The sequence below is a fragment of the Euphorbia lathyris genome, chromosome 4, assembly GCF_963576675.1.
Source record: "Euphorbia lathyris chromosome 4, ddEupLath1.1, whole genome shotgun sequence".
NCBI lineage: Eukaryota > Viridiplantae > Streptophyta > Magnoliopsida > Malpighiales > Euphorbiaceae > Euphorbia > Euphorbia lathyris.
This window is the reverse complement of record NC_088913.1, coordinates 30048802-30061673: the sequence shown is the minus strand read 5'-3', so window position 1 is coordinate 30061673 and position 12872 is coordinate 30048802. Positions and strand designations below refer to the sequence as shown.

General features: G+C 34.5%; 1 protein-coding gene across 1 annotated transcript; it reads left to right on the top strand.

The window, feature by feature from the left end:
• The first annotated feature begins 8658 nt into the window (after positions 1–8658).
• On the top strand, positions 8659–12175 carry LOC136227702 (root phototropism protein 3). The gene is made up of 4 exons (XM_066016442.1): positions 8659–9169; positions 9267–9336; positions 9446–10720; positions 11332–12175. The coding sequence occupies exons 1-4, from the start codon at positions 9057–9059 to the stop codon at positions 11878–11880; spliced, it is 2007 nt and encodes a 668-aa protein (XP_065872514.1). The 5' UTR covers positions 8659–9056; the 3' UTR covers positions 11881–12175.
• Positions 12176–12872: the final 697 nt, after the last annotated feature.

The window sequence follows — 12872 nt, the reverse complement described above, 5'->3', positions numbered from 1 at the left end:
ACAAATTTTAAAAATAAAAAAGACAGATAAAAATGTAGTAGCCCCGTGAAAGTTGTATGAAAGTACATTAATAGATGTGAAAGCTTGCCCCGCAGCCTGTCTCAGCTGTTTTTTCCATTCATTAATTTCACATTACACTGCCAAAAAAACAAATTTCAAATAGTTGCAAAACCTTCATTTTCTTGACATGATTTAACACTAATTTGGATTTTGTAGTTGTTTTTTTTTTCAGAAATAATTTCACAATCTTCCATTAGAGATATTTATGTGGTGGTAGATAAAACTCTTCTATTTTTCAGGAACGCATATAGAGAGACAACAACCACTTATATAGAAAGACAGACCACAACTATCATAAAGGGAGAAAAAAAACTATAAACAAAGAAGAAACTATCAAATCTATCACAATAGATCAATCAAAAAAATTTATTTAATAAAAAATAAATAATGAGAGTTTTTGACCGACTAGATTTAGATCTCAATCATAAAAGTGCCTTTTAAACAATAATTAATTAAGAAGTTAAAATGGTAATAATATAAATAGTCTATTAAGGGCCTGTTTGGTTCAGCTGTTAGCTAATAGCTGTTGCGGTTGTTGTTAGCTGTTTGCAGTTGCAGTAAGCTGTTAGCGGTTGATGTTAGCTGTTTGTTATTAGCTGTTTAATTACTAGTGTTTGGTAAAATTATATTGAGCTGTTGCTGTTCGGATTTAAAATGTCTAAAATGGACATGTTTTAAATTAATCAACAATGGAATTATAAAAGGAAAAATGTGAAAAAATGCCTATAACGTTTACAACTAGAAATAATTTTACTCTTAATGTTTAAAATAGTGCAATTTTACCCATAACGCTGGCAACTAAGAGCAATTTACCTCTAACATTGGTAAGTTGAGTCGATTTCAGATATTATTAGAAAACATAGATATTTTATTTCTTATTATACACCAATTGTACATACCAGTAGTTCTAAAAGAGATTTCATATTTTTTTTATGATTTAATAATAAAATTAAAAATTAATATTATAAATTCGATGAAATATTGTAATTTTTTTTCCAACTCATATAAAAGACAATATGTTTTTTTTATTTTCCTTAAAAACAAATTCACGTCTAATCATATGTTTGTGATCTGTTACTAATGATGATAAAATTGTGCACATGTGAAGTGTAGATGACAATATTCATGACTAAGAAGACATTTTGATAAATTATTTCTCAAATTGACCAAACTTGTTAATGTTATGGGTAAAATTGCTTTTGGCTGCCAAAATTAAGGGTATAATTGTACCATTTTAGATGTTAAGGGTAAAATTGCTCATAGCTATAAATGTTGGAAGATATTTTTGCATCTTATCCTATTATAAAATAAAAAATGTGTTACACAAATTAATAAAAATAATCCAAATAAAAAATAAAAAATTTATTGAACGTAATAAAACCTTGTTTTTCCGGTAATTATGTTGTAGAAATATAAATAAAGTCAAAGGATAAACATATTTTGTGCAAATAAGAAGGATAATTATGTCAATAACAACTAACTACAAACAGCTGTTTATAAAAAGCTCCAAATAGGAGCTTTTCGTGAAACGCTCCAAAACGCTGCAGTTTCCAGAGAAAATGCTAAACGCTGCGGTTATATAAACCTAACCAAACGCTATATTTCCTGCGGTTTGGAGTGAAACGCTAAACGCTCCTCCGAAAAGCTGAAATAAATAAAAAGTAAAAATAAAACTTAACTGTTCCTTATATTAATGGAAAACATATTTTAATCCCTTAAACTTCTGATTTTATAATTTCATACATAAATATTCAATCAATTACAATCACATTATTTACGCATACCCGGGTTATAATATAAATATAAATATACTCCTACAAATACCCCGATTAGAAAGTATCTTACTTCTTCTGATACATGTATAGTACAAAGGTTTGAAAGTTACTTTCCAACATTTTTCTATTGGAGAAGAGCAGCTGGGGAAAGAGAGAGTCAACAGACACCTACGCAGATAGGGTTGCAATTAAAGGGAAGAAGTAAAAAATAGGGTTAACCTTCTGCCAATTATACATAGAACGAAGAAATCAGAATTTAACAGAGTAATATGAATGATGTGTTTGGGCCTATGTTAATGTTATTTTGTACGTGGAGCTTAAATCGATACTCCTTCAATAACCATAGATATATTTTGATACCTTATTTCTAAAACAATAATTCTAATGTTGGTAAAGAAGTTTAACTTTATCTTTGATATATGAAATGAGACAATTAAGGGCTCAATGTTACCAAATAGTACCAATTATTTTATTTTATTTTTATGACTTATCCGATTTTTCGGTTCGAGACTCGTGAGACATCATTTAAGTTGATCATTTTCCAATTAAATATTTATGTGTACGCTAGAACTCGAACTCGAACTCGAACTCGTACCATCAGATTGATAGAGTCTGCAAAAGGGAAAAGCCCTTTTCATTGAATTTGAGTGGGGAAGAAAATAAAAGTGGTGGTGGTGGTGGACATGTACATATCATACCATTTTCTTACACTACGTAAAAACACTCCTTAAAGGAGGACCTACCAATATCATTAGTGAGTCAGTCAGTCTTTGGTCTTTGCACTAGTTTTAATATTGGCTACATTTACAACTCATATAAATTATAAGGGACCCTTTATACTCTCATTTTATCCATTCTATATTTCCATGCACCCAATGGCTACTCTGTCGTACACTTTACCACTCATAAATGTTTCAATGGAGAATTTTACATTAATAAAACTTTAAAAAAGCAGCATCTCACACTATTATACTGTAGATATTTTACATTTAAAGATACAGAAGGCGTGGCCGAGATGTATTTCCCATTCCGTCTCAATAGTTGCAGGGATAAATTTGGAGAATTTATTTGGAGGCTTATTCATGTCCTGTGTGGATCCCCGTGGGTGACAGGTGATCCCATCCCGAAACAGAAACAACTTAGATTAATTATTCACTTCCCTCTATGTTTTAATTTATGTATTAAGTTCCATTTCAAACAAAAATATTGTCAATAATATTTAAAAACAACCAGAAAGCAATAGAACAAAGATAAAGAAATGAAAACATTAACAAAATATACCAAATAAAAAAGCAATAAAAGTTAGAAGCTTATACTGAATCCAAGTTCATGTTCAACCTGAATTCCAATAACTAAAATACTCTTTAACATATGTGCCAACAAATAAAAACCCCACCATGTAACCAACCAATTACAAGTGTGAAGCAACCATCTAATTGGTGATCATCAATGAGTTTATTCACATTTAAACCCCTCATAAATCATATTTATAGATCCTAAAACACTCAACATATTCAACCAAAAAAGATTGTTATATATATATATATATATATATATATATATATATATTCCCAAAGGGATTTATTCCAGGACATCGTGGGGATCAAATGTCCCCATTAGATTAGGGTTACAGAAAAAACCGATTGGAAATTAAGAACAGAAATCGAACTGTGCCGTGGCGGAGGCCACTGCCTTGAAAGCGATTTCGGCAGACCGAGGTGCAATCTGGAATTCCGGTCGCTCCCCAAGGTTAACACAGAAACCTTCGAACTTGTGCACTCAAAGTCGAAGATGATGGAACAACAAGAGTGTTTCTTTTTAATTGCCCATAAAGTTTGATTGAAAAGATGAAAAGAAAACTGTATGTTCAAAGCTGGAAACTTGTTGTATTTATAGGCTTCAGAAATAAGAACGTTAGAACGTTCATATACACGTTAGAACGTGGAGTAAGACCAGGAGAAAAATAAGGTTCCGATTTTTGACTAAATAATATGTTGAAGAAAAATTCAAAGGAGTTGAAACAGATAAAAATAAAAATAAAAATAAAATTCGGGTCGGGACGGGACGGGCGTCGCGCGAACGAACGAGCGCGCGCGTGTGGTATATTTGCTAAAAACCACTTAACACAATTTAAAGGCTTTTAAAGCCCAATTCTATATATACCCACTCAAATGTTTGTAAGTTTCCTATGTGGGATTGTAAAAGTGCTCTTGAGAGCAAAGTCCCTAAAGACAAATATACCCCACACTTCAAAGCCATTTTATTCAACACCAACGCCATTTTTCTAACACCCATCAATCTCAAACTATTTCGGTGATTCTCCACTCCCGTTGGTTCAGATCCTAAGGTTTTTGAAGAATCGGTGCCCCGTTACCATCCATATTAATTAATGAGCTCTAAAAAGCTATATTGCACGGACACTTCTCTTTAGTAAAATTTCCGCACTTTGCATCGATATCCGTTTCATATCCATGTCTGTTTTTGTTTGAAGGCTATTTTATGAAGATTATGGTTTAGAAATATCTGTATCTATATCTGTATTCGTTTCCATACCCGTGCAACATAGCTAAAAATCTTGAGTAACAAAAAAATTAATGGCTATGTTAAATGATAAATTCTTTTTGAAATTTGCTTCTATCATTTTTTTTAGCGTTAGCTCGTCCAAATCCATCTCTACCGTTAGGGAAACTCCTGTTCCTGAAAAACAACGTGGCGTGAGATAAACAGTTTATTGTTAAGTAAGTTATGGCATTTATATCCCTTGTGAATTTTGCTATAGTCAAGAAAGATACATTTACGAGAGCGTGGAAGTAGTTTGTTCGAATTATAGGGCCGAAGCCACAAAAAACATAAGCAACCAAAGAGGCGAAACATGTTATAGTCAACACTTCCAAATAATTTTTCATATGGAGTTGTATAATTGATAAGTTTGGAAGATACCGATTAATTATAAACATGGCACAGTCAAAAGTATATGTCCAGAATTGATTAGGCAACTTAGCATGAGATAATAAGGAAAGACAGGTTTCAACAATATGACGGTGTTTTCGTTCCGCACACCCGTTTTGTGCGGGGGTGTATGGACACGAAACACGTTGATTGATCCCGATTAGTACTAAGATATTTTGTTAATGCTTGAAATTCTCCACCCCAATCAGATTGAAAATTAACAATGGGACGATTAAAGTACTTTTCAATAAGAGTTCTAAACTTAATAAACACACTCAACACTTCCGATTTATATCGAACAAAAAATAGCCAAGAGAATTTGCTATAGTGATCATAGAATAGCACATAGAACCTGTAATTGTCGTGTGATGTTATTGGAGTAGGACCCCAAATATCTGAACATATTAATTCAAGAGGGTTGGAGGCAACAAAAGAAGAAGTAGGAAAGGGAAGGTGATGAGCCTTACTAACACAACAAGAATCACATGGAGAATCAGAATTTTTTATTAAGATCAACATCAAGTTTATTCAAGGCAATTGTTTTTTAAACAATAGGAAAACTAGCATGCCCTAATCGGGCATGCCATAAAGAAAGACTAGTATTGAAAGTTTTTACTTCAGATTGATTTGGAGATGGAAGCGACATGGTGTAGAGCCCATTTTTAGTGATTCCCCGATAAATCTCCTTCTTTATCTTCAAATCCTTTAAAACAAAGTGATTAGCAAAGAATTCAATAGAAATATAATTAGCATGGGTTGATGAGGAAACTGACAAAAAATTATTTAGAGTTTTTGAAACGTGAAGAATATTTTGGAAATTGACAAGAGTATTGGAAATCGAAAGAGAAGAATTACCAACATGAGAAATGGGGATAGAATGACCATTACCTACAAAAATTCTTCAGGGCCATTGTATATATTCATTGTGAACATGGATATTTCCCAAACCAGATGTAAGGTGGTCAGTTGCACCCGAGTCTAGAAGCCAATCAATGGAGCTGGAGTGCGAAGTACCAACCATATTTGAGGATGGTTTATAGTAGGCTCTTGTGTTAAGGTTGAATCGAAGAGAGGGACATTGCCTGGAGATGTGACCATTGCCCTTGCAGTTATGGCAGGCAATGCTTGAGATGTCCAGAGGGGCAGAAGCGCTCCCAATTGCATGGCATGTCTGTGGTAGAGGAAGAATTCCTCGGCCTAAGGAGGGAGCAAAAAAATTGTTTCATCCTCAGCCTCTTCCTCGCCCATTGGTGCGAGCAATATAATGTACGGACGGAGTAAATGAGGGAATAAAATTATCTCGATCCAATTTTCGTTCCTCGGAAAGAAGAAGACTCGTAAGATCATCAAACAAAATGGGTTCATGTCGAGCACTTAATGCTCGAGTGAAGGGCCTATAAACAAAACTAAGATGGCGGCAACAAAATCTTCTTCAGGGACATGCTTTTGTAAAGCTGTAAGTTCATCTTGAATGGATTTGGCGTTGTGGAGATAGTCCGAGATACTATCGTTTTTTCGACTGAGATGAAAGAGACATTGTTTTAGATCACGAATTTGGGTTTGAGAGCGAGCAACGTAAGCTTTTATGAGTTTGTTCCAGGCGGCAGCAGCAGTCTCGACGCCAACGATCTGTGGTATTACAGTAGCAGAAAGAGAGGAGATTACGAGAGACATAACTTGTTGCTCTTTTTGTTCCCAGGAATCAAAGGCAGGATTATCGGCACCGGTAGGTAACTGTTTAAGAGGAACAATATAGGAAGAATTTATGTGATTTGCTAATTTGTGACCTTTTAATATAATTGGTGGGAGTTAATTTCTGGGATATTTGGGAGGTAAGGGAAGAATACATGAGAGAATTGGATGAATCAGATTGAGAAGCGGAGCAGGTGCCGTTATCCATGAAAGTTATAACTGAGTTTTTAGCATAAAAGAAAAAAAAAAGAAGGGCAGAGTTGTTTAAACTAGGGGTGCACATGGTCGGTTAATCAGTCCATTAACAAAAACTATTAACCAGTCCATTTAATTCGGTTAACCTATTACTTCGGTTGGTTAACCATTAACGACTTTTCGTAACAAATATCACTTTAAATCTATAATTATTCACTTTAAAATAAATATATAATTATTTAAATATTAAATAAAAATATTAAACTTTAAATTTAATTGATAAAATCGCCAAAAGAAATAAATTTTAAGTTAATTTAATATTTTTAACTTAAAAATTAAATATAAATATGTATATTTATATATTGATAATTAAATTTCTACATATATTTATACTAGCTTTTTATATGATCGGTTTATTTTTTGGTTTTGGTTAACCATCGGTTTTTGAAATGAAAAACCATAAACTAGTCCATCAGTTACGGTTAACCTATTTTTTGGTTCGGTTTCGGTTTCGGAAATAGTTTTTTTGGTTTTTCGGTTAGTTTTGTACAGCCCTAGTTTAAACCTCAGCACCTCTAAATACTATGAAGATTGCAAAACTCAGTGAATTGTTCATTGATGAAAGCCGTATATAAAGGTTGTATAGTGTCAGTTTGTTACAACAAAATAGGAATAGGTGTAAGAATAATTCAAATACAATTGACTGCTTCTAAGTTATCTACAACTAATTGAGTAATGACTATAATAACCTTATCAAGATCAAAATCATTACCCTTAACGGGCATGAGAATATCCCAGGGTACCCGGTACTCGTCATAAATCTTTTATATGTTAAAAAATATTATTATTTTTTAGAGATAAGATGTGGGATCAAACTCGAACCTTTTGTTCTTCAAATATTGAGTGATACCATTAAGCTACTGTATTTTTATTGATTAATGTTCAATTTGTATAATTTTTAGATGGATGATTTATTAAATTTATACATTGTTAAATTTGTAATATTTTTTGTTTTAAATATTGATTTGTAACGGGTAAGGGTACCCGCGAATTAAAATGGGAAAGATATGGAATGCAAAAAGTATACCCGTTAAGGTAATACGACGAGAACAGATAATTAAAAAATAAACTGGTAAGAGTTTGAGATCGACACTACTCACGAGTATCCTACCCATTTCCATCCCTACTTCAGACCGAACCTTCTTCATGTTGTAACGACCCGGTCCGGAGTGGGTGGCGCCGGGGTAGAAGGCCTGAGCAAGGAGCGGCCGTAAGGGATGACGATGGGGTAGGAATGAACTGAATCCCACATCGGAAGTGGAGAGAAAGTGATTGAGGCTTATTAGTAAGATGATAATCCAATACATGCAGACGCGTTTTAAAGCCATGAGATCCAATGTCTTGGATTTGGACCAGAGCGAACAATATTTACATGGTATTGGACCATGGTGGTACACTGATATGCCTATCTATCTCATGTATCTTCTCTTTTTTGGTCATGATTGTCATAATTCTATCCGAATCCATGATTAGAGATATCCATATCCTCATCAAAATCTAATTGCATGGTACCTTGGGAGTATATTAACCCTTATTCCATAAATATTCTAAGGATTATTTGTTTAGGAAAATTAATTTCAATCAATTATACATATGTATCAATTATGGAAAAAAGTTTTTTTTTTTTTTTTTAAGTAGAGGAAGGGTCATAAAAAGAAAAGAGAAAAAAATAAAATAAAAAGCTTTTGTCTTAGTAGACTAAAAAGGATATGATGCCAACATGAAAGATAGAAATTAGGTGTAAGAGCCAAAAAGGCATTAAAAAGTGATGGTCCATATACCGTACTCTAACTCTTACTCTACTATACTCAGTGGCAATATTGTAATTACACTTTTTTTTTTTTTTAATCCATATCCAAGATTAACAACCTCTGTCTTCTGCTACATATGAAAGTCACTTGTCATTCTCTATTATCCACAAAAGAATGTTTTCATGGGGATTACAATAAAATTTTCAACACTAAATTTTTATTAAAGAAAAGGGAAAAACAAACATGAAAGATTACAACTTTATAAGCTGAAATCTTATTCTTTTGCTCAGAAGAAAAAAAAAAGAAAGAATTCCAAATTTACAGAGACTTAAACTCCAAAAACAGTGCCAAAATTCATGCCCATTACTTCACAGCCTAGAAAATCCATAAGAAGCCGACATTAGAAGATAATTCCAAGTAACCCATGTGGGATTCTCCCCTTTTTGTATTCTGCTATCTGTGTCACTTGTTCTTTCTCTATTCCCCTCCTCTTTTTCTCTGCTTCAACTCCAGTTTTCAGGCACTTTCTCGCAGAGAATTCTACCCAATTTTTGTTGGATTTTAGTTTAGAATCATGTGGGACTCGGAGAATGAATCCCACGGCCGCCGGGATTATGGTAATGGAGTTCATACTTCAACCAAACATACTGTTAAGACAGATGGATTTGAGTTCAGAGGCCAGTCCTGGTATGTGCCTTTGTTAATTCCATTGAATTTCTAATCAGTTTTCATTGCTAAACTTAATAATCATGTTTTGAAAATGGGGGGTTTTGTTGTTATTCAGGTATGTTGCAACAGATATTCCTAGTGATCTTCTTGTTCGAATTGGAGATGTCAATTTCCACTTGCATAAGGTATTCAATACATGACTCTTTTTTTCCAAATTAACTTCACTTCCCTGTCCATGATTAAAGGCTATGTTTTAGAAATAACGTTTTCTGGTTTTGGTTGTACTTGTAAAAGTATCCATTGCTTTCCAGGAGTGGAAAGATGAACAGATTAATATACGAAACGCGTGACCCGGACCTTAACAAGGTAGCATTAGATGATCTTCCTGGTGGAGCAGAAGCATTTGAGCTTGCAGCAAAGTTCTGTTATGGAATTGCAGTTGATTTAACAGCAGGCAATATCTCTGGCCTTAGATGTGCAGCCGAGTACTTGGAAATGACAGAAGATTTAGAAGAAGGCAATCTCATATTCAAAACTGAAGCTTTTCTCAGTTATGTTGTGTTATCATCTTGGAGAGATTCAATATCAGTACTAAAAAGCTGTGAAAAGCTCTCACCTTGGGCTGAAAACCTTCAGATTGTGCGAAGATGCAGTGAATCCATTGCTTGGAAAGCTTGTGCTAATCCAAAAGGGGTTAGATGGGCTTACACTGGAAGACCCCCAAGTGTTTCTAGTCCCAAATGGAATGAAATGAAGGATTCAAGTCCGAATAGAAATCAGATTGTTCCTCCTGACTGGTGGTTTGAAGATGTTTCAATTCTCAGAATTGATCATTTTGTTAGAGTCATTACTGCAATTAAAGTAAAAGGTATGAGGTTTGAATTGATTGGAGCTGCAATAACTCACTACGCGGGCAAATGGCTCCCCGGTCTGATCAAAGACGGGGGAGTTTCTGCCGAATATGAAGGAAGCAATAGCAGTAACAGCAACAGCAACAGCAGCAGCAACAGTTGGAAAGGCGGACTTCATATGATCGTTGCTGGAAACAACGATGAGTCCTCACCGATTCAGAATAAAGATCAACGAATGATTATCGAGAGCTTAATCAGCATAATTCCGCCGCAGAAGGATAGTGTCTCCTGCAGCTTCCTTCTTCGCCTTCTCCGAATGGCAAACATGTTAAAAGTAGCACCGGCATTGGTTACTGAGCTCGAAAAACGAGTAGGAATGCAGTTTGAACAAGCAACATTAGCTGATCTTCTGATTCCTTCTTACAATAAGAGTGAAACAATGTATGATGTAGACCTTGTTCAGAGACTTTTAGAACATTTCCTTGTTCAAGAACAGACAGAAAGTTTAAGTCCTAGTAGACAAACATATGCTGATCCAAGAGGTATCAATCCAAATGCTAAAATGAGAGTAGCAAGGCTTGTTGATAGCTACCTAACTGAAGTTTCCAGGGATAGAAACCTTTCTCTTACGAAATTTCAGGTACTAGCGGAAGCTCTGCCTGAATCTGCGAGAACCTGCGACGATGGCCTTTATCGAGCAGTCGATTCTTATCTTAAGGTAATTCCCCTGAATTTTTTTCTGTTTTTAGATATATGAAAGTGTTAAAAAATTCAAACATGCACCTCTCGAACAGTCTACAAGCATAATTTCGCTCTACTTTGCACTAAATAGAGTTGCTAAGATTCAAGTCTATTTATACTTTTGTCATAAAACGACTCATACCATGTTAAAGTATCGCTTACCTTAAAAAGCTGATGAGCAAATGACAATAGATTCATATCATGAATATGAAAATATCAAAAACCTCAAACATACACTTCTTGAAAGGTCTTCAAGCGTAATCTTGCATTATTTTTTCACTAAATAGAGTTGTTAAGATTGGAGTTCCATATATACATTTGTTGTAAGACGCTCTAATACCATATTAAAATATAGCTTAACTTAAAAAGCTTATAAGTAAACGACATCCTTTCTTTAGATTCATATCATGAATATGAAAGTATCAAGACCTTCAAACATACACTATGTGGTAACATAAACTTAATCCGTGTACAAGCATAATCTCACTCTACTTTGTAGTGAATGAAGTTCGAGTTCTATATATATTTGTAGTAAAACGCTCAGATACCATGTTAAAGAATTGTTTAACTTGAAAACCGACTGTGCAGGCTCATCCAACGCTTTCTGAACACGAAAGGAAACGCCTATGTCGAGTGATGGACTGCCAAAAACTATCAATAGATGCTTGTATGCATGCTGCACAAAATGAGAGGCTACCTCTGAGGATTGTTGTGCAAGTACTGTTTTCGGAACAGATGAAAATAAGCAATGCAATGGCTGCAAATTCCCTGAAAGAAGCTGGAGAACCGCAGTTTCAGGCTATGGTACCAAATCGGAAAACACTGCTCGAAGGGACTCCGCAGTCGTTTCAAGAAGGATGGGTAGCTGCAAAGAAGGACATTAACACTCTAAAATTCGAACTCGAAACGGTCAAAACTAAGTATGTAGAGCTCCAAAGTGACATGGAGAATTTGCAGAGACAGTTTGATAAATTAACAAATAAAAAACAGACTTCAGCTTGGAGCAGTGGATGGAAGAAACTGAGCAAGTTTACTAAGATGACACATATGGAAAACCATGAAATTGGATCTCAAGTTGCAGCTGCTGCAGAACAGACTAGAAAAACACCAAGAAGGTGGAGAAATTCAATTTCATAAGAGATGAGATATTTCATTTGGTTAAGTGCTGATTTTACTTTAATTTTCATACTTATTTTGTTCATTTTGGAAGTGTTCTTTCTATTCTTTCTTTTTTTCATGTTTCTCTATATAGGTTTAGCAATCATTTGAAGAAACTAGCACAAGTATAATTTGTTTCCAAAATCTTGTCATGTCATCTGTGAGTTTGTCAATTGTTATTAATTTGAACTGAAATTGGTATCTTTTCATGTGGTTTGAAGGTATTGTTATTGCCTTAATGAACATGTGACACACCAAAATTTTCTTGAGATGCCTATTAGTATATTTATTGCTTCCATCTAGTAAAGTGTAAACATTACATTCTTTTAGAGAAATTTGAGTTTGATAAGTTGATGCGGAGCATCTCCTTAGAGGATCGGGTCCGGACGAGGGAAGTTGGAGGAAAAGCCAAGCACGATCAACAAGCGAGTAAAGAGGCTAAAACAGTGCCACACAGCAGCTCAGGCACGCTCCGCTTGGATTTGGCACGCTCCGCTTGAGGGAAAGCACGCTCCGCGTGAATGAAGGATTGATCCGAAAAAAAGTCCAGAGACCAATCCACGCGGGGCTTGGAATTAGCCACGTTCCGCGTGCCTTCATTTTAATGAACTTGCTCCTTACTCCAGCTTCCTCCTTAATTACAATCTTGCCACTCCTTAATTACAACATCTGTCACTCCCTATTTACAATCATGCCACCCCTTTACCATTAACCCAATTTACCCTTATCTTTACATTTTAATTAGTTATGTAATTTGCCCTTTTATGTAATTTGGCAATTAGGTTTTTGAGATGATATAAATACATCTCTTTCCATTGTAATCCTTAACTTTTTATCAATCAAATTTAATCATCTTCTTCATTGAAGCTTTGTTGAGGTTTTCACCTTCAACAATGGGGATTTCATTGTTCCTATGGATTTAGTCCATAAAACCGGGATTAACTCCTTCTAGTTTAGCTAGAGAATAAATA

Coding starts and splice junctions, on each gene's coding strand:
- LOC136227702 (XM_066016442.1), top strand. CDS start 9,057: ATGTGGGACTCGGAGAATGAATCCCACGGCCGCCGGGATTATGGTAAT. Junction 9,337..9,445: donor TCAATTTCCACTTGCATAAG/GTATTCAATACA, acceptor TACTTGTAAAAG/TATCCATTGCTTTCCAGGAG. Junction 10,721..11,331: donor CAGTCGATTCTTATCTTAAG/GTAATTCCCCTG, acceptor CCGACTGTGCAG/GCTCATCCAACGCTTTCTGA.